Source organism: Rhea americana, unplaced genomic scaffold (genome assembly GCF_003343005.1).
Source record: "Rhea americana isolate MKP2758 unplaced genomic scaffold, rheAme1 scaffold_28, whole genome shotgun sequence".
Taxonomy (NCBI): domain Eukaryota; kingdom Metazoa; phylum Chordata; class Aves; order Rheiformes; family Rheidae; genus Rhea; species Rhea americana.
Genome location: NW_028186401.1, coordinates 1,093,462 through 1,115,623, shown reverse-complemented (window position 1 = coordinate 1,115,623; position 22,162 = coordinate 1,093,462). Strand labels below are relative to the sequence as shown.

At 42.3% G+C, this 22,162-nt stretch overlaps 1 protein-coding gene across 1 annotated transcript in view; it reads right to left on the bottom strand.

Moving 5' to 3' along the window:
* The window catches only part of ADAMTS17 (ADAM metallopeptidase with thrombospondin type 1 motif 17), a 191,445-nt gene that overhangs the window by 71,198 nt on the left and 98,085 nt on the right, over nt 1-22,162 (bottom strand). The window contains exons 10-13 of the mRNA XM_085308753.1: nt 17,758-17,859; nt 15,966-16,111; nt 10,983-11,149; nt 5,414-5,541 (exon numbers count right to left, since the gene is read on the bottom strand). Coding sequence (XP_085164879.1) covers nt 5,414-5,541; nt 10,983-11,149; nt 15,966-16,111; nt 17,758-17,859 — 543 coding nt within the window. The remainder of the gene's footprint in view (nt 1-5,413; nt 5,542-10,982; nt 11,150-15,965; nt 16,112-17,757; nt 17,860-22,162) is intronic.

Below are 22,162 nucleotides of genomic sequence, written 5' to 3'. Positions count from 1 at the left end.
GGCTGCTTTCTGGGTCTGCCTCGTTCTGATTCTTCCAAAMCAGCTTCATCTCAACTGATACCCTCAAACCTGACTTCACCTTGCCTCTGTTCTAATTTGTACAAATGCYAACAGGGTGCAGATACCACCAGATTTTATACCAAGTACCCAGCCTTTAAAAGAAGTATTTATCACATTAGTTCTGGATATGAAAAGAATATATGTTTATCAGGACATGATGTATCAATAGCCTCCCTACTGGTGGATTCTTGGCTGTTATGGCCACAAGCAAAAACTCATGTCTCTTAGGTGGATAACACAATGAAATGGCTATGACACGTTCTTCATGGGTTAACACAAAAGAATAGTAGGGTAAAAGCATCCCTTTTCTTTTGTATCCCACTGCAAAGTACACTAAGAAACTAGTGACAAAGTCTTGTTTTTTTTGTTGCTACCCTCTATTCATCAAAAGYCCTGCTATTCTTTCTAGGTCTCAGATTAAATTGCTTCAGACCCAGGAATTAAAAAACGCAACTATGCAGCAGGTGTGTGAAGTTCAAATAACCCTCCTGGACTTTGCTTGTGAGCACGCACTGAATAATTAACCAAAGTACAGCACTAAACCAAGCTGTTGTACAGAGACAAGTTACCCAGGCCAGAACATCTTGTACCACAGTTTGTAATGCAAGATTATGAATAATATATGGAAAATACTCAACTGAGGAGGCAAAGCCAAAAGGCTCCACGCGTCAATCTAAAGCAAAAGGTTGGTACTGAATACACAGAAAAGTATTCGCCAACCACTGCTCCAGCTGACAACTGCAATTCTACCTCTGCTCATTGTGGTCTTCTCCTGACACTCTGCTTATCTAACTTGGAAAAACTATTTTTGAAAATGTGTCTAGTTTCAAATTTGTGCTTGCTTTTCATATTCTGTGATGAYTGGTTTTAGAAGAAAGTCAGTCTATAATATTTTTGCTGTGCCAAGACAGACTAGTTTTTGGCCTGTCATCAGTGAATGGATGGTAGATTTACCAACAAGTTAAAAGTAGCTGTGACAAGGCAAAACACTCACAAGAAAACTTGATAAAGTCACATCATCTTCACATCTTGAATTGTTAAATCACAGCAAAGACTACCCATGATGTCCAGCCAAGTTCTGCTATACAGGATACAGTTTTCAAAGCAACCTTAGATTACACCCTGATGTACACTCTGTCTCCCTTAGGAAGTTCTTTCATGCTGTCATGAGTCTTGGACTAATCCTCCTTTGAGAGCAGCTGGCACAAAGTCATGCGCGTAACAGCGAAGTAGCTTGCCTTCTCTCCACACCACTGCTGTGTGATATCTCACACCTTTTTAGTACTACTTCTAACAGTAGTTTGGTGCTAACATTAGCAGCAGAAACAGAACAAAGAATCTTAGGAACTGGAAGACATTAGAAAGCAACTGCTACCATGAATGTTGACTCTGTGAGGAACGTATGTCAAGCAGGTATGAGAGAGAACAAAGATTTCAGGGGATCTTCTCACTGAAAGCCAGTTGTCACTCAAAGAGAAATAAGAGAAGATAAAAGCAATCTGAGCTGCAGGTTTCACTGCCCTACTCTATCTTCACCATGACTGAAATGTCCATGCTAGAGAAAGAAAGCTTTGTGAAGGCAGGTGAGAGGAGAGGCTGCAAAGCCTACAGCTGCACTCACCTTCCTCATCATCACACTTACGAGACTGCTGCTCTTATCTGGCCTGTTACAGATTTTCTGTCTCTGAAAAATCTCAGGAGTAAATCTCAGGATAGAAGACTAGGTGCATTTCAAGAAGAAAAAGTCAAAGCCCTCTGTATACACTGAACAAGGTGTCTGTATTTGCTCAGGAGATGGTAAGAGTAAGTGCAGTCATTCTTACAATGCTTCTACYAAACCTTTAAATTTTAGAGCATTGTCCTCAATTTTGAGACGAACTCCTGAAGCTCTACACAGCTTTTATTTCATCCTTATGCTGGATTGTTTCTATCACTATCAAGACTGAAATGTTCAGCCTCAAAGAGAACCCTTCTAAATAAGAACAAGATGAAACTGAGTAAAGACCTTACGATTTGTCTAAAAGACAAGGAGTAGTTTCATAAAAAGTCGAGGTGATATAAGAGGCTGTGTGCTAATTCTAGAAATGATTTTGCTCTCTCTAGGCGCTTCTGTGATACTGTACAGTATCAACCAAGTTTACCCACTCCCATTGCCTTCAGGTGTAAGAGGTAAATACAGGGACACTTCTGCTCACGATGGCTGTTTCAGGGATGGTGAGTTGCCCCCTCCCCCCAGGCCTTCATTCACACTGTTCAATGAATATTCAAAGTGTTCACAGCTTTCAAATGAAATTAATAAATTCATGGATTGCAATTAAAGACTTCTCCCCCTTTGGCACCTGTCTGCAGCAAAGATATTTTGAGACTTATAAGACTTYGCTCCAAAAAAAATCTGTTGACGCTTCCCTTCTCAGAATTCTCCTCACCTAGCAAGAACAGTTTTTTTCTTTGCCACATTCATCTACATTCATTTTTCCAAAAGGAACGCATGAGTTTCATTTAGGAATACCTACCGCTGAAGGGAAAAGAGCTATTACCTGGATTACGTGTTTGCAGGTGATGGTTTCTGCAAATGCCTATACGTTGGAAATGTGTTATTCCTGCCTGTGAAAGCCTTTAACTAGAAGGATTATGCAAGAAAAATAAACAACAGTAATACCACCCTTTGATTTCAGCACTTATTCACTTCTCCAGGACCCCCTGCAATGCTTATTGCAAGGCTTTGTCTACACTGGGTAAAGAAACTGGGAGAAGAATAATTAAATGAATATGTGATTAAACTGGTTTAACAGGCAGCTAGTTAGATGTCTAAGTATCTGTGGTAAATGGGGCACACAGTTACACACAGTGATTCTCAGCACTAAATTGCATATAAGGCGAAAGAGTACTATAAATGAGTTCAGGAGGCTTTCAAATCTGCTTGGCTTGAAATGATCATTTTGCATTTTCTCTTAGCCACATGCAAATGGACTGAATGTTCTGCAGCTGTCATCACCTCTCTGCACAGTTAAAGGCAGTTGCCCTCGAGTTAGAGTGCAATTTGCTTTTCATGATGTACCTCCAAAGCTCTGTGCTCATAAAGGTTTTCATTTGGAGGGGAGCTGGCTACTGCTCCTCACTGGAAGAAGAAAACGTGCATTGCCATAACGTCTGATTTACTGTTTGCGGCTGATCTGAATGTCTGGAGCAGTAAAGCTGGCCAGCCCAGTGCAATGGTCAATGACACACAGCTGGAGGTGCACAGCTGGCCTTAAAGTAGAAGGTTATTAATAGATTTCTCAGCTTTTTAGATGCAGCTAAAAACAGGGTAAAAAATGAGTAACTTCAGGATCCACCACAGACCTGGCTCCATGAAAGTCACTCAGCATTAAAGAATATATAAAGAATCAAACTCCTGTGCTGGCTCCCCAACAACTTGTTGTTCAGATTCTTCATCTGAATAAATTAGAAGGGCTGAATTAAACACGCCTCTTCAGCAGCTATTTGGCAGGAAAAGGTGGGAAGTGTTTCTTACAGCAGTGCAAAATTCAATCTGAATAAAGCTGTTCCACTTACCTTTTCACATTGCTATAAGAAAAATCATGTTGTGTCCCCAAACCCTTTCCTATCCCTACGAGAATATGGTGTTCACTTATCTCCCTGCCAGGAGAGCTCAAAGCAATACAAATTGGTAGTCTTAACTACTGCCCACTAGACGACAGATGGTGTGCCTTGTGCCCGTTGAGGCAAACTAGCATGTCTCCAGTGAAGGTAGTGGAGGTAAAGGGTTATGCTAGAAAGCTGTTCTGGTGGATACAATAGGCTGGTAATAGGGAAAAGAGGAACTCATAGCATGGGATAAAAATCTAGACCAGGAAAAACTCAGAGAAAGAACTGCCAGAAAGAATCCAGCACTGGCAAGGTTATAGCAGCTGACTCAACCTTTTTTCACATCACCAATGTGCGTGAAGCAGGTTTTGAACACATGCTACATGGACCAGAGAGAGAAAAACCACTAAGTGCYTGCCCTGCCTAGTGTCCATGACAAAGGCCTTGAATACAACTGCYACACACTGCTAGCAGCTCCCATCCTAACTGCGTTCTTCTTCTTTATGATCTCTATTTAAACATTTTCTTCTCTTCCTTCTCTCTCCCAACACTCTAAATTCATAGTATGAGTCTACACAACTTCACCTAAATTTTCAAGGAATCTGAAACAGCAGCTCTAAGAAATAGGCTCCTAATCATTCAGTGTGCTGCACTATGAACTACCTCATTGCCCCGATAAAGGTGAGGAAGAGCTGTATTACAAGGATCTTCCCACTGTGCCCTGACTGATGCCTCCTTCCAGGTCCATCGTCATTGCAAACCATCATCACTGCAAGGAYTACAGGCCATTGCACCTTCACTCCAGGAAATGGAAATCAAATCTGAAGACTCCTGGAGACAGTCCTTTTCATTTCCATTGTCAACTTGTTTGACCAGAGACAAAAATAAACGAGCACGTTCAGGGTTTGGCTATTCCATGCGGGAACAACCAGCTCCTGCAGAACAGCAGAAGGAAGCCTGACCTACACTCCCTCTGGTTTGCTCTCCCTGTGACCTGAGCACAGGACTGTGCAGATGAAAGGCAAAAGAAAWCTGGTTTAGGCTGTGCTCCAGGCTGCAAGATTTCTTCCTCTAAACCTACATTGTTATAAGCTTCCAAGCAATGGGCAAATTTTTGGGGAGGAAGGGAACCTTTCCTTACTGCAAGGTAAACGAGCCTTTCAAACACTTCTGATGGGCCCTAACAGTAACTCACCTTAGCATTATCTAGTAATAGAGGTAACAAAATCACACAGATGTAAGGCTATATGGGAGAAGCTATTGGCCCATGCAGTCCCAGGAGCCAAAAAACAACTGATATTGAAAGATTTCCTGAGTATTTTCAAATAGGTCCCAGACAGAGCTGAAAAGCACCACGATGCTGAAAATGTGACACTTATCGGTGTCACTTATCACAGGCCAGCAACAATTTATAATCCAGTCTGCAGCACCAGCATTCTCCCAGTGATTCCTCTAGTAGCCAAAATGGAGCAGTTAAGCAAGCCAGATTTCCACTCCCTTCCCAAACCATTTGATGATGACACACAACTGACTGTGATCACTGAATGTTCCCAGCTGTTCAGTGATAATCTCATACCTTGGGCATTTATCACAATTCTAAGATCAAGAAAGAGCTATGTTGCCCTTGCAATGAGTCTTGCAAAACAGGGCTGCCCTCTCACCTCTGAGACAGCCTCCCAGCCCCCTACGCGGATGCCTGCTCTTTCAGAACATACACAGCCACCCCATACTGTACATCACTTGAAATAAGAGAAAGTTACTCCACCTGGCACTTGCCATGTACACAGAGGTCAGTCTCGTAAGGCCCACAAGGAGTACCATCAAGGACTCTGTCTGTCACCAGCACAGGGGAATCCTTCCCCAGCGGAGAGCAGAAGAGCTCACACGGCTTATCTGGAAAAAGAAACACACAAGCGACTTCCTTGAGGAGCAGCTCAAACAGGTGCTTGAGGTAATGGCAACTGAGCAACGTAATGCAGTTGCTGCAGAAATGGGTGTAAAAYGGCATCTATTGATATTCAGATATTTGAGGGAACACGAGACTTTCAGTTGAGGCCTGTCATTTCCCCACTTTGTTWTATCTATATTCAAATGGTTAAATTGATGAGCGTGGTCTTTTAAGACACAGGAATCCCCATTCAATACCTGTTTGTGAATGGGAGGTGTTTGTTACAGGGAACATTCAGCAGCCTGCCTTGAATGACTAGGTTACCAGACTGTCTGAGCATCTCAGACAAAATTCAGGCTACATGAAGTGATTTCAAAAGGACAAACCRATTCTCCAGTCTATTTCTGCTCTTGGTGGATTGAATTAACTGCTCACATCAGGTTGCCAGTAAGAACACTTGTGTATATGAATTTGAAATGTTTTTGCATACACATTACCTGCCGGTTCCTTAAACTAGTACTCGTGGTCCTATGAACATTTCTGTCAACAAACTAGGCAGCAGAAGGCACTCCCAAAGTCACCTGAAATACTCTTAATAGAGAATATTTGCATTTTTCACCCACAGCAGTGGCAAGCACAATGTTATATATTCAGACCTTCACTTTGGAAGACCTACTATTGGGTTTAGCTAGAGAAGGAATTAAGTAAAAAAGATTTTCCAAAGATTTGTGTCATTAGCTGGCAGCATACAGCAAATGTCAGGGTTTGCCATATGTTTAAGTAACAGATATTTAGGTAATGTAATATTTTTCCTTTGGAGCTGACTCTCTGCTACTCACAGGCTTCATCCAGKGAAGAACCTATAGATACTCAAATAGAAATAAGTTTTGTTCTGCATGGTCAGGTACTCATCAGACAGAAAAGGGAAGGTTTGCCAATGCATTAGACTAAGCGACACAAGACCAAGTCTATGTTCCCAGTGAAATCAAAAGCCTGTAATCAGCTCCCAGCTCATTAACACATGTAAACAGAGCTCAAGCATGGTGTAGAAGATTAGTTCAAAGCTGTTTTGAGTCTCTGTCTGTTTTTTCTGAGTGTGGTGCTTGGATGTCCTGCAAAAAGGATTTGGAGAACATTGTATGGGTGCTCTAATGTGCTTAAAAAGACATTGACACTGGGGTGCAAAACTGCGCTCTCCCATCCTGTTTGAGAGAGGAGCTACAGACACAACCTGTGGAGGTGCAAACTCCCTGCCTTTTGTCTGATGCAAAGCAAATTCTCAGAGACTGGATTTTGATTTCATTTGGCAGGAGAAGTTGGGAAAGCTGTTGAAAGAGGAGCTTGCACAGGAGACCGCTAGTCTGACCACCTCTGAACAGCCTCTCTTTCTGGAGCTCTGAGAAACGCCTGGCTGCCTGCTCTGCAACCAGGCACAAGAAGTTTCTAATTTACAGCCTTAGGCTTACTCTCTGTTGAGCATCTAAAGCCAACTACGGACATGAGGAGCTGGAGCTGGTTAATCTGACCATATGCCATGCTGTAGCCTGGGAAACTGGGACAACATGGCTCAGGTGAGTGAGGATTTGCCAGAAATCAGGAACAATGCTGGCTCTTATCTTAGTAACGGCTATAGTCACTGCTTCCGCAGGTGGCCACAAAATGTCACATCCCTCACCCCCCAAAAAAAGAAAATTGGGAGAAATTTCTGTAACCGAAACCACACCACGAAGTCAAGAAAAAGGCAGTTTTCTTAGAATGACTGCGTCATCTGGATCACTAGCTGGGAGACAATTCAAATAGCTAGGCCACTGGCCTCTGCGGAAGCCAGAGTGTTAATGGCACTTGCAACCATAAGGTGAAACAAAAGAAATATCGCCTCAGACTTGGTATCAAAGGGTTAACATCCAAAATGGTGGTCTCCAAATATTGCCCAACAGCAAGCTTTTATTTATTCTCTTGGGAGAGCCCTGGTGATGACTCTACTACTGGGAACAAGATTCCTGCAAGTAAGAGGCAAACATATATTTAAAAAAAAAAAAAAGGAGGAAAGAAAGAAAGAAAAAGAAAAAAGGATATTATACTCTCCCTGTAGTGTTCTGAGAACTCAGGAATTTACAGATTACATCAGCAGCCCGTTTTATGAATGAGGTAGTTATGATGGATTTCAGAGAAGTCGTCAGCAAAGCACAAGAGCTGCATATCTCCAAAGGAGYCATAATAACAAAATCTTTTTATTTAGGAATCACTGAGAAATGCTGAGCTGCAGTTTCAGAGAATTTGATTACTCCTGAAAACAAGTTTTTGTTTCGATTATTTGAGAAGGGCTTTAGAAGTGTCTGGCAGGCTTCTGCATGAAGGCTGCCTGCATGACAGATAATACACCTATTCATAGAAACGCCAAGCACTGCAAATAGCTTAAAAAAAAATCACAGAACCTCCTGGCACCCAGAGAACACCCACTAAGTGGGAGACAGGCTTTGCTGCAAGGGAGACCCCAGGGATTCCATAAGGAATGTTTTCCTTTGAAGTCAGATTCTGCTGTCAGCTTAACGCTCTGAGGTGAACCATGTCTAGCACCCAAAAGAAGCAAAAATGTTAGCTGGAATGAACTGGGATGTGTCCAGTGCAGTCTGGGATGGCATCCGCTGTTGCTCTTCCCTCCTTGTTCTCAGCGGCTCTGCTAGGTTACCAGCGTGAACAGAGGTAGATACAGGATTTATACAGGGGTATATAGATATTTCCTATTTATTCTCTACTTCTTTCCTAGTAATTTCTAAGATTATCCCTGTCTTGATAATTACAGAGCTTCACTGAAGCTTACACAGATCTAACTATAATGACTCTAAGATGTCTGACCTGAGTAGTAATAGATATATCACTGCACATATAAAGCTCCATTTGTTTTTACCCAGGTGCTTTATTTTGAACATATAAACATTTTTTTCTTTTTAGTTATTCACTATAATGAAACTCTTTTGCAAATTCCTGTCACTTGTTTTAGCTTTGATGAAGCTAATGATGTTGAATATTGTCTGATGTCACCATCTCACTAGTCACCTCTTTTTTAAGTCATTTATGAATATGCCAATGCCAAGCAGTGGTCCTGTACAGACTCACAGGGATTCCCTGATAACCTCTTCCCATTGTGAAAAGTGGTAATTTACACCATTAAATTAACATTTACAGATGTTAATCTACCACATGACTTTCCTTTTTATCCTATGACAGCTTAGTTACTTTACAAGCTTTTGATAGTATCAGCTGAATCACTTTCATTCACGTGTGTGCTGACGTTCCCTAGCAGATTTATGAGGCGTGACTGCCTTATATAAAAATGGTTTCTGTTTCCCTGTAATATTGTTTCCCTGCAGCATTCCATATATTGTTTGGGCCAAGCCAGCCCAACATTCCTAGTGTTATGTAGCAGCTCCTTGTGGACCACCATGTGATAGCAATCCTCTTCTCTTTGATAAAGCACCTGGACCTGAGTAGGAGGCCAAGGACAGGGCCAAATGCCATGTGAGCCAGGTGTGGTCTACCAGCTGCCAGCTGGACCACTCTCAGCTGGGCGATTATCTCAGGAAGCACAGCAAACCTGAAAAAGTACTCCAGAAATGATGCACAAACTAGACTTTGGAGGTKTTACAGGCAGAAAAGCATTTGTTTTTTGGAATATATGGCCTCTGTAGCTGTAACTGTGTGGACAGGGTGTGAATGCACTAGCAGTGTGCAGCTCCATGTGTAAGTGAGTATGGTAATAAAATGCACAGATTAGGGAAAGGCAGGCATGAAGGAGTCATTCTGCAGTTTGAAAGAATTAGCTGTATAGATCAGGGAGATGAATGAGAAGTGGGCAGTGTCATTCTGTAGGACACTAAAATTTTTAGAGCAAGCTTAGAAACATGACCAGAACATGCAACAGATGGGAATACCATCTGCTAGCAACCTAACGTTCCCAAACAACCCAATATTTCAAGAGACACAAATGCTCRAAGGTGTTTAAGCACCTGAATACTTTTTTTGGATGTGGACCAAGGTAACAACTGCGGATGGTTGGACATGCTTCTAGCACTCTTTCAAGCAATGGAAGACTCACATCTAGCAATCAGAGTGCAACCCTGCAGAGTAAAACCCATCTCAGAGTTACACACATGGACACAGAAAACCACATGGTACCCAAGCACAGAGTGGTCAAGGACAGGAATATTTTGTACTTGCAATGGACGGAAAAGAATAGCTGGATACTGAAGGGCTGATTTGAGTCTCTCCAAGGGACTCTAATGGTTATGCTACAAGGGCTTGTGGAGAAATTGAGAAGGACAAAACCAGACACTTAAGGACAAGAATGTGAGAACCAAATTAGGGTAGCTAGAAGAGTGCAGCAGAGAGGGACATGTCTAAAAGGGAGCTCTGCCCTACGYCCCAGTTCAGGAAGTCTGACACCTCTAGGACATGTCTCTAACACTGCAAGTGCTGAAGACCAGGTCTAACTTTTGTTTCTATTGTCTCTGTTAAGTAGGAAGCTAAGACAAAACAGTAACAGAAGGTTGGAGTCCTGGTAACTTGTCTTTGCTGCTCACCTGCAGCCTTCTGGCTCTGCTCTTCCAGGATGAGTTGGGGAAGTAGTTCTGCATTGTACACTCACCCGGTAAAACTATTTGGGAAGCCAGCAGAGGTGAACAACAAATGAAAACAGCCTGCTTCCCATGGCTTGTCAATAAACCATGCTCTGGAGAGGGTTTGCTGCAGGAACTGGAATGCTGTCTGTATGCTTGCCCTGGTGAAAACCTAATGTGTCAGTGCTAACACGGGAAAGGCTTGTACCCACTGCCTGGTGTTCTGGCTTCAGTTTCAGCATCACACTCCTCTGTTCAAGCACGTCTTTAAGATAATCAGACAAAACCAGTTTTGTCTATTTTTCAGTAGAGTGAAGTGAAAGATATTYGTCTGTACAGAAAGGACATTACTACAATCCCTTTTCATGTCCCCTCGTAGGCTGGTTGAATAGTAGGGGAACAGCAAGAGCTAGCAAAGGAAGCATTAAAGGAATGGAAGTTAGGCCAGGCAATCATGCTGAAATGCCCACAAAAGACTCACATAAAAAATTTTCCCAGCTAATCCCTCTTGTTTTCAGCCCCAAATTGATTTGAACTTTTTCATGTTAAAACTCCAAACCTGACTATTCAGATTGGGAACCCAGTTCAGCCCCTCACTCCTCCAACACTAAACAAAGATGTCTAAAAACTGACAGCTCAGTACCTTCTGTTAAAAAGGCTAAAAGAACAGCAAAGCAGCAACAAGTAATTCATCTGTCAGAACTAGCTAAGGAGAACATACTGTAGCCTTCACATTGACAAATGGAGGCCTTGCAGACTAAATCAAGATGGGTTGAGAAGCTGCAGTGAAAGAAAACAAGCAATTACAGAAGAAGCTGAAAAAAACTTACCATCAACGATGACAGCTGTCAGGAGGCTTTTTTTCTTGTTGGCATATCTGTCATGGGCCTGACACTGTTGGTCCCTGAAGCTTGGTACACCTTTAGGGCAAGGCAAGTTCTCACACACGGTGTGTTCCACACTGGCTCCCCGGCAGTTCTTCCCGCCTGGTCCCGGGCTACCAGGGAAAAACAAGMTGGGGTCAGCAGGAACAGCAGAGCTACACAAAGGCATATCTTTGCTTAGGTTCCCCTGTCTGAGGCAGCTCATGAAATTTCAGGCAGGATCGTTCCCTTCTGAAGTTCCTTTCTGGAGGCCAAATTCTGCTTTCACTGGCTCTTACAGAAAATGTTTTAAGCTCCAGGCTACACCTATAATGGGCTCTCTGGAACAGTTAAAAACCACGTTCTTTTGTAGCATTCCATAGATCGATCYATGAATCTACGTCCTACAGACAGATCTACAGAATAGGCACGCTGCAGATAAGAGAGAATCCAACATGCTATTTACCTGTGGGCATTAACCAACCTTTTTAGAAGCCTTAATTGGGTTTGGAAGGTGCATTGAGCATGACACATAAAGGCTACGTACTTACTATATTTGCACCATCAAGCAGTTTGCAAGYGAATTTGCAGTTCCATCATAAATATCAATGTTAAGTATTTATATTTTTAAGGAGGAACATAGGAGCACTGTGGCTGTACTACTGCATCCACGGCAGAGGCAAGCAGACAATCTGGAATGTGTCACCATTCCTTTCCAAATATTTGCTTTGTTCCCTGCCTCAAACAGCCTTAAAAATGGAGACACACCAACTGCCTCTTCAGCGCACAATACTCTAYGGTTCTGCTTTTGGTAGTCCAAAATTAAAATAACACAAAGTACCTATAACTTGTACCCTGAGCAGCATGTCCAGAAACCAGATCTCTGCATCAGATAATCTCTATCCATGAAAACTACGCCATTTTATACATTTTTTTTTGAAACAGGCAGGAAAAGCCACTAATTCAAGATCAGAATTAAGCATCTGCACAATCTATTTATTCTTGTTTATTCTTCCCCAGAGAAGAAAAACTAAAACTCTCGACAATAGCCTATATTTTGTTTCTTTGGAAAAAAAAAACAGCAACACAAAACAAACCACAAACACCCCAAGCAAGKAAAAGACTCAGCCATTGCTAACAGATTGTGATTTTTTAAGATACTTGGTGATACTTTCCTGAATGTGTCATATATCCATCTCTCCAGCTGTAATCAGCAGAGACTGATAAAGTCATGTCCTTACTTTTCTTTAACAGATGGCCATAAAAAAGCAACTCCAGCCAAATTCCAATTTTTAGCAGCATGGAAGTTTATTCCAAAAGCTTCTTCTCCCTCTCCTCCCTCCTAGAAGGGCAGTAAACATTAGGTTATCATTGAGTTAATTGGAAAGTATGGGCCTGATTGTAGATCATGTACTTGTGTCAGTGGTCTCAGTAATAGCTGCCTGTTCATTTACACGGTGGCCGTAGAATCAGGCCTTTGCTCTGCTAGTTGTGGTGGACTTGATGCGTTCTGTATTCGGTGCAACAGAAGCATTTGATTCTGCAGAGGACAGTTTTACATCAAATTTCAGCCTAGGTCAAATTTTTACAGTAGCTGCATAAATCCTAGAAAAACAAGGTTCTTTTTAAAATGGAAATACTAATCTCCAAAGATATTGTAGCATCAGAAAAGATCACCAGAGGAACAGCCTGAACAAACGCCTGCTTGCACTGCTGACACCTCTTCTCTGCCACAGACACATAAGCAGCAGCAGATGTGCTGAGACTGATGCAGAGGTCTTCTGGGAGGATTGTGTCTGCTGCTTTAGACAGGATGACACAGATGCTCAGTCTGGGTGACTAGGAACATGATGTAGACGTATTTCCACATGAACTCTGTACTCACATAAACACACTGAAAACATGAACTTCGTTTTGGCACCGTCTCTTCAGCTACCACAAAGTAAGAGAGAGACCGAGCATAACTGACTGTGTGTGTGTGTGTGTGTGTGTGCACACGTGCGCGTGTGCACACGTATGTACACACATGTGTGTGAGAAAGCAAAAGATGAAGGTAATCAGAATACCCAACTAGTTACAGAGGGCTCTTTGGACAGATGGGTATCACCATGGAACACGAGACACACCGGGCTACTGTTTACTGTGTTTTCATCAGCAGTTGCTTTGGCTTTGATCTTAAAATTTSGTTAACATGTGAGGACCTTTCTATGAGTTTGTCAATACAGACTGCAAGCTAGCAGCTCTCTTGATCAGTAATAATAGTCATTGATTAACAATAAAGTCATAGCCAAATCCTTTAGGAGACAGACTTCTTGAACAGCCACTGTTCACTCCCAATCAGTGGGAGCTGCAGGAACTTGGTGCCTTTTGGCCTGCGCTCCTCTGCTTGGCTGTTCAGCTGCCTTCCCTTTCTAACTAAGGAACTAATTAAGGAATTAATGAACTGGCTTCTCRTGCAGTATCTCTCAAAGTTCAAGAGCTGGATGCACTCTTCTCAATAGCATCATGCTTTATTGGTACAACATCACTGCTTCCAGCTGGACTGAGTCTAGTCCAACTGTAGTAGACTATACAGAGCCTATTCAAGGGGTTCAGCAACAAGCAGATCAACAGTCAGAGGAGTGGGCAGGACACAGTTCTGCTACGCTGATTATGTTCTGCTCTATTCCTGTTTGGGTAAGGAATGCAAAATTACTGACATTCATTTTTTACTTAATTGACCTCTCACTAGCATTTCCGTATTACAGGTTTCTCAGTATGTTTGTATAGGATACCAAGGGTTTCCATCATGCAAGATGAAGAAAAATAACAACAGTCACACTTTAGTCTTCTGAAATGGTTACCTGGCAGTCGCTTATATGCTTTCCTTTCCCTGCTTCTTACCATTTGCATGGCTTCATCGCTGTGACCCTTCTGCCTCTCTACACGCTGAGACCAAGACTTTGGGCAACATCTCTACCAGATTCTGCAGAAGATCTCACAGCCAAGGGAAAGGCAGAGCCAACAAGGCTTTAACCACCTTGCTCTTGGAACTGATAAGATCTCCAAAATCCCAGTTCCCAAGCCCCGCATATTATGGGCTCTAGCCCATTTCCAACAACAGTATATATTCAAGCCCATCTCCCCTGAAACAGCGACTGTGAGAGAGTTGCTTKTAGACAACTTCACAGTTATCTTCCACTGTATGTATCCCAAGAGAATCCACCCACTAATGGAACAGAAGTTACTAGAGTTCCTCTAAACCACCTCAACCCTTTTACATGACATAAGGGGATTGGAGAAGGGGTGGGGATCTCATTCTGATGTTCTGTTTAAGCCAGTGGTTTTCTCTTCAATACTTCTGTATAATGATAGCCTAAAGCCTAGACAAGAACATAAGAGAACACAACTCAAAATTCGCACATGTGAACTGGCTAACACACTGCCTTACAACCATTTGGAGGCAATGCATGCAAACACTCACAGAAATTATGGAGAGGAAAAACCAAATCAAACAGTGAAGCAACTGGTTTAAAAATACTGATAGTCCCACAGGCTCAAAAGTCAGCTGGCAGGAGTACAGATTCCAGTAAAGAAAAAAATCCCAAGACCAAATATATATAAAATAAAAGATAAATCCCTTAGCCAATATTTTTGGACAGTGAATAAACCAGCTGCAGAAGAAATGGGCTGAAGCCAGGAATATGAAGCAAAAGAAGATCACGTGTGTTTCCCCAGCCAGGAATGTATATGAGCTGGAGAATTTTAAAATAAGTGTGCAATCTTGGAGACAGCATTTCCTGTAATTTAAGAAATGACAATGAATGGATTTAGGTTTGGTCAGCACTGTGGTTAAAAGAAACTTTTTTGTAGCTGGCAGCAAAGACACCAGCTCAGTCCCTTGTTAAGTAAAAAGGAAGCTGGTAAAAATCAAGCCTTGGCATTGCAGACATGCAGTTGCAGCTCAGCCTTATTTAAGGAGAGGAATAAACAAAAACGTCCCTTTCACACGAATACACACAGCCAGCCAGTGTGTGTGCCCATCCACCACCCGGGTAGTTCTTTAGAGTGATTAGGTCGCTAGTCAGAATCTCAGCTTCTATTAAACAAAGATTCCTGTGCTTTGTGAAGAAAACTTTAAACATGAATAAAGTGAGAAATGCAGAACTTGGACTGCTGCAGTCAGGACTGTGAGCATCCTCATTCATCTCAGAAGTTACGAGGCACACAAATAGGAGTAGTCATTTAAATGGCTACAATAGTAACCTGTTCAGTCCTCTTGTATGAAAAAAGGAGTTCCAAGTGTGCCTCAAATGATCTGAGGAACGAAGGATGGCACATGGGAGATCACACTGCTTACGTTTTGTCCTGAATCAGGAAAAAGACAAGCCTAAGCAGAGAGCACAAGCTTATTTACAGTCACTGTGGCAGAGCCAAAAGATGCACACTGCAGCATCCTTCTGTGTGCGCGGGAATACTTTCCTTTTCTTACACAGCACAATCCCATGTGCAGAGTATTTTGCTTTATCAATATAGCTACTTATTGCTATGATTGCAGTCAGCCAACCTATTTCTTCCCAAGCCCACAGCTAGCACTCCCTGCAAAACTGATGTGTAAGAGGTATTGGCTCAGTTTGGTCTGTATGTCCAGCTCAGCCCCTTCTCATTTACTGCACTGCTGGAGAGAAAACACAGCATCACTCTTCTGACAAGCTAAATGCTTTAATTATGTTTAATCTATCTTTGAATCACTGTAATGGGCCACTTTCAATGGTAGCCCATCAAGCCACTTCCACAACACCTGATTTGCTCCCTCAGATGCTCCAGGATTGAGTTCTAGACCTTGCTGCTGGTTAACATCACATCTCCCATGTCCTCTGCACTGCTCTGCTGCCCATTTCTTCCCTGTATTCTTGCAGCAAGTTCTAAGTGCTACATGCAAAAAGAGATCAGCAGGATRTGAAGACTTACGGGGGATTGTCGCATTTCCGCTGTCTAAATCGCACTCCTGTGCCACAGGTCCGGCTGCACATGCTCCACTGGCTCCACATGCTCCAGTCTCCATCAACGTGCTCGGGGATGGGAGTTTTACTGACACACTCTCCAGCTCGGCACCACTGAAATGCAATCGTGTTAACACAGGCTCAAAAGAAGCTCTGGTCTTGCACACAGTCCTGCCCAGGCAGAGTTAAGGGGATGTCTCAGAGATTACAGCAAGCATATGTGTAAGTTTCTGGAGATTTAAGGTTTCTGTGAGATGGAGGTGGGAGGAGGAGAAAGGGAGGAGGTGGGATGTAGAAATTTGAGTGTCATCCTCAACCAACTCCTGAAGAAAGTTTAGTCATAAAAAAACAGAAAGCACAGAATTGAGTCCCTTGCTCTATAATACAGATAATTATATACGCTTTAAGACTTAAAACTACACTCTTTGTAGAAAACGAGTCCAAGAAATTATACTGCAAAGCAATATCTTTGTCAGTAGTATTCCCAATGTGCATAAAATTATTGAGGTATTTTGGCCCTAACTTGGCTAAAGCYCCAAGCAACCTTTGATTCCAATAGGTTGCACTGGCTCCTGACCAAGCAGCAAACTTGGCCCACTCCTTTGCTCTATCCAGGATAGAATACAGTAAGCACTGCAAAGCAGTCTTATAAAACAATCACTGGGACTCCTGTGGACAGAAGAATATATAYTTAAAACCCTTTTGTTTTTTCAATTTCCCTGCCATGCTTTCCAGGACCCAGCATTGGGGGGGGGGTGGATTATCTTCCATTTGCAGGCAAAGAAAACATCTCTAATCCCTGACGTAAGCAGCAAACTTTTTAATTTCACGCCTTCTTACCTCCACAACCATATAACACACAACAAATATTAGAATCCAAGACTAGTGGGCAGGGGTACTGGCCCTTAACAAATTGATCCAGTTCCTTTGTAGCTTAATAGGTTATGAATCAACTATACTGGGGGAATGAACCACGTGTGATTCTTATCACAGCCCATTTCAGGGGTCAAATATGTTTACTTTAGTCAACTTCTGTTCACGCAGGCGAGCTGGGAGGCAGCTGAGCCCCAGTAACTCTCACCCCCACAGCACTGCCATGGAAGTCACTTGAAGGAAGAGTGATGGAAAGTCCATACACACCTTAGTCATCTCATACATACAGCAATCTGTACTCATGTACTGGGTATAGCAAACAATACTTTAAAAACAACTCAAACTCAATGAATTTGAGCTCAACACACTTTAAGCTACTTTTAGTAACTCTAGAGTGTTTTTAAGTAGCTTCTTGTTCTTCCTTCATCCTCCTCCACTCCCAAAATGTCAGTCTAAATCCTCTCCATGTTCCCTAACTTAAATACAGCCAGGAACATCACTGCTGCAGCTTGCACTTAAAAATACCTCAGGTTTGAAACACCATCTGCAGCAACGAACAGAAGTGACTGAGAAGTCAACTGGTATCTAACATGACAAACAGASGGTGCTCAGTCTGTGCACTTTGCCCATTGAGCAGCAGGCTTTTCCTGCAGTGCTTGTATTGTGCCTTGACCATAAGGCTTGACTACCGGGGTCTCCAGAGGCTACTGCAATACACGTAACAGAAAGACCTAAGCCAATCCAGCTGTTAATTGAGCAGTTTCGTAACAGAATCAGTATAAAATATGGCTTTATGGTAAATATTGAATATATGAACATCTTGGAAAGATTATTCCACAGGCAACGCTGGAAAAAACAAACTTGCTGCTGCTGAGCACTTTGATTACCTTGTCGGCGCCACATTCAGTGCCATCCAGAGGGGGGTCCAATTTTGTTTTACAGGATGTATCTCCTTCCACCAGGCACCAGAGCCCAGCACACATCAAATGCTGCAATCACAGAACAATGAGGTACAGTTATTACTTCTGGAGATGTCAGCCACRATTTCAGGATACACTGCAAAGCTCAGGCAGTCTCTCTCATATGAATCCAGAGGCATCTGGTTGGTTTGGGAGCAATTATTTTTAAGGAGAGACTGGCATTAAGTAGTGGGGCTGGGAACATAAAAGAGATTGATGAATCCCATTGTCAGGACCAAAAAAACCCACCTCAAAACAAAGACAGTGCATTATTTAAACAGATTTCTTTTCACAGGAAGAAATCTGGTCCATTAAAAGAGAGTCACATATGGGAGGACAAGATGGGTGTCTTGGATACATGCCATACACTTGGATGTCTGAGCTGCTTAATTACTTGTGTTTTTCTAAAGACACTCAAGTAACTAGGCACTGTAAAACCCTGTCAGCCCTGCTGTACCTGTCTGCAGATTGAATCAGCCAAAATGACCTCTGGGAGTAGAAGGTCTTGAGGAGACCCCAAAAAAGAAAAAGATTTCATGGCTGTGCCAAGCAGCAGAGGAGCTTCATGATAAGCTGTAGAAGTGCAGACAGGCAGGGGCAAAGTTGGAAAGTTTTGGTGGTGAGAGGCAGCTGCTAGAATCCAATGTGTAGAGAAAGGGAAAACTGAAATGCGAGGGTAAGAGCAACAAGAGGTACTATGCGTCTTGCTCCCGGCCTTGAAACGCATTCTGGGTATCACTACTCAGCCCAGCTGCTCTGCTCAGCCGATGTACATTACAGCGATATTAAAGCTGACCACACTTGCGTGATCTGTCAGATCAATAATGTTTTCAGAATTTGAGAAGAAGAACTAGGAAAAGGGGCCTTTACGTCGTTAACATTTTCCACAGCATCCACCGTGCTTTGCATTCCATGGAAGTGGATGATTTCAATAGAATCCTATAGCTCTGAGTACCGAAAAAAGAGAAAGAAGAGTTGCATTTCTTTCCACTATTGTTCACGTTTCCCTGTAATGGTAAAAAGATGAGAAGCTTGACTCTAGTGCCAGCTGGTCTTGTCAAGATTTATTGCACCTCATTAAATAGTTGAGTCAACAAGCTTCAACCTTATAGTTCTTTCACAATGTAATGTAAGAGAGTATGGGTGCATGTGTGTTTTGTGTACATGCATGTTGGTATGTCTACATAAAATAGAGTTGTATGGCAGAGGGTGCAGATGAGATAAATCCCAATACCAAGAGTGATGATGTAGAACATCCTGGAATAAAATGGTTATTACAGCAGTATCTGTGTCCTGTTTTATTTCCACACTTTTTATAGAAAGAGGATTTTGCACTATTTAAACCAAAAGAACATTTACAAAAACTAGAAGCAGACAGCAGAATTCAGTAACATCTGTATCAACCACAACATAAAAAGCCATCATCAAACAAAAAACAGCAAATACACCAGGCAAGCCTGAATCAATGAATTTCAAGACCTTTTCCCCCAACTAACAGAGTATAAACAGAGAAAGTATCAGATTTTTGTCATTTTGACTGAATGACTGTGACTAATCAGTGGTCTACCCACAGCTCTGAAAGCACTTAGGCACCAATTAACCATGAGGACATCACTCACTGTTTTACAGATAGATACACTGAGGCAGAAGAATTGACAAGTCAGAGATTTCACAGCAAACTGCAAAATCAATTATTCCACACCGCAACCCCCACTTTCTCAAAGCCCCTTCTTCCCTGCTGAGCACTCAAATCCAAAAGTACATCCATTAACTTGACCTCAAGTGTTGCAGAAAGAACACTGATCTAGGCAGTAAACCCTTTAAACTGAGAAAGCTATTTTTCCCAAAATGCCGAACAGCACTGAGAGGAAGCTTGTTTTCCAAGATGTAAAGCTACAGCACCTGCACATCTGTTTAACTCACTAGGATCTAAAAGTGATGGGCTATTCTTAATATTAAGATTTCACATATGAATGATTAAAAAGGATTTAAAAATAGTTAAGAGGTGCTAAAAGCACGTCACAGACCTAAGTCTCAGGTATCATAGGAGATTCCAGCCACAGCRCAGAAGGTGCTGCAGGTAGCTACAGGACAAGATTAGCAGCAGTCTATCGACATGTCACACTTGCTAAATGCTAACAGCTTCTTTGCCATTCCTAAGAACATATTAATGATTTACAAACAGAACGTCACTACTGCAAAGCCAGGGTCAGGAATCAACCGGCARTCTGGAGTCTATTCTCACTCGATGCTTGTGGACAGGGATCTTGCCAAAGCATTAGCAGCAATGCCTACCTTCAAACTGTGGTCGGGGAATATGATATGTAAACAAAGCTTCCGGATGAAGGGCACAGACAGCATGTATTTCAGCATAGGCTTCAGCCCCTCTCTGGGCACATATCTACAAAGCTTTGAAGTAGCATGTTATGAGAAACCTTTGAGCCTGATCTCCTGAATGACCCAGACAGAAATATTGCCCTGTGTTTCCAGGAGGAAACCCTTTGTTACTGCTTTCTGTCAGAAAAACATCCTGGCTGAAGATGCAATGGAATTCACTACAACCCCCAGAGAAGTTGTTCCAGATGAGTAYGGGCACCGTCGTTAAGTATCTGTGCCTTACATACGGCTGAAGTTTGTTAAGCTTCAGCTTAGAGCCCTTGGATCTTAAGCTGTAAGTAAATTACTCAGGGTTAAATTGTCCTCTTTGATGTAAAACTGGGAGGAAGAAGGAGGTTGGTGGAAAGTCATAAAAATCAAGAGGCTCTTTCTACAATTTTGGTTGCCAATCAGAATTCCTCCATAGCCCACAGCAATGTGGAAGGTGATAAACTCAGCTCACGTGCCCAGGTATGAGCCACGGCCTGGGGGAAGGAATGGGCACAGCTAACCTCAGCCAGGTGCGTTGCACCAGCACCACTACAGAGCTGAGTCCAACCCACGGATACTGCTGCTGCAAATATTCACAGACATGAGCGTATGCCTCTGTATAAGTGTGTGTATCTGTAAATTTGTGTGTGTGTGTGTGTGTGTGTGTGTTTATAAAAGGTATATATACAGAAAAAAATAAACAGCTCTCTAATAGCAACCTTTCAGAAATTTCCCATCTTTGAGGTATGGAAAACACAGGACTTTTATAGCATCCTTGTTTGATTCTGAATACTAAATGCAAAGCATATTTCAGGAAACAGTTATAGAAAAATCTGGTAACTGTGTTTCAGCTCTGTGTTCTAGTGCCATACCACTACAAAGCTCAAACACTCATTAGTGCAGACCCTTGTATTTAATACAGCGTTCAGATACCATCAGCTTTGGTATTGCATGTTCCCAAGATGTTTTATCATGTTAATAGCTCATTTCAAAAGAGATTATATATCCTCCTCAGCTACAACATAAACCCAAGCAAAAATCCCCATTAAACAGTCCCATAGTTAACCAGTCACAGTGACTGACTTTTTAATAGTTAAATAGCCAATTTTGCTGGGAAATATCAAAGTGAGAAATGGCATGACTTGAAAGGAAGTTGCTTGTATATACGAGTGGCAGTTCAGAGCTCAGACTGATATAGAAGAAGGCATCAAAAGAGCTGTATTACTGCTAACTGTGAATTCAGCAAGCAGCTTTTACAAGGCAGGTCTCTGCCTGCACAGTCTCCCCTACAGCAGCCAAAAAAAGGGGAAACCGTCAGGGCCAGCTGGGATTTTCCAATGACAGATATTTTTCACTGGAAAAATATTGATTAGCTGAAACTGGTTTTAGGAAAGGTCATCCTTGGATCAACTCCCAGCTGAACTATTTCCAAAAGCAAAAATTAAAAAAAAGAAAAGGGGGGGGAAGGGAGATGGTTTTTGAAATACAGTGTTTCAATAAAAACTTAATCTTTTAAGTTCAAATGCTTTTCCAATTGAAATAATACAATCAGAACACTAGAAAAGAATCAAAATGGAACGTCTTTAAGAAGGGACAAATTTTAGATTCTCAAATACTCCTGCAGAATAGGAAACCTTGCCTGCATAGCTGGTAGAAAGCAGTCCCAAGAGAGGTCACTGTGCGGAAGCTCCCAAGCTGCAGCTATCCGCCAGGTAAGTGAAGGACGCTTCTGATTACAGGTATTATAATGGCACCTATTTGAGAAGGGACCTTACTGTGCCAGGTGTTCTCTCGTCCTCAGAGAACGTGTAATCTAGACGAACTCCWGGGAGCCTGGAGATAAAGGAGGCTTTCTCCATCTGCTACAGGTGGGAAGATGAAGGACAGAAAAAGATTAAATGTCCTGCTCAAAGTCAGCTGGGGCAGGATCTCTTATTTCCCAGAAAAGAAAAGAAAAGAAAAGAAA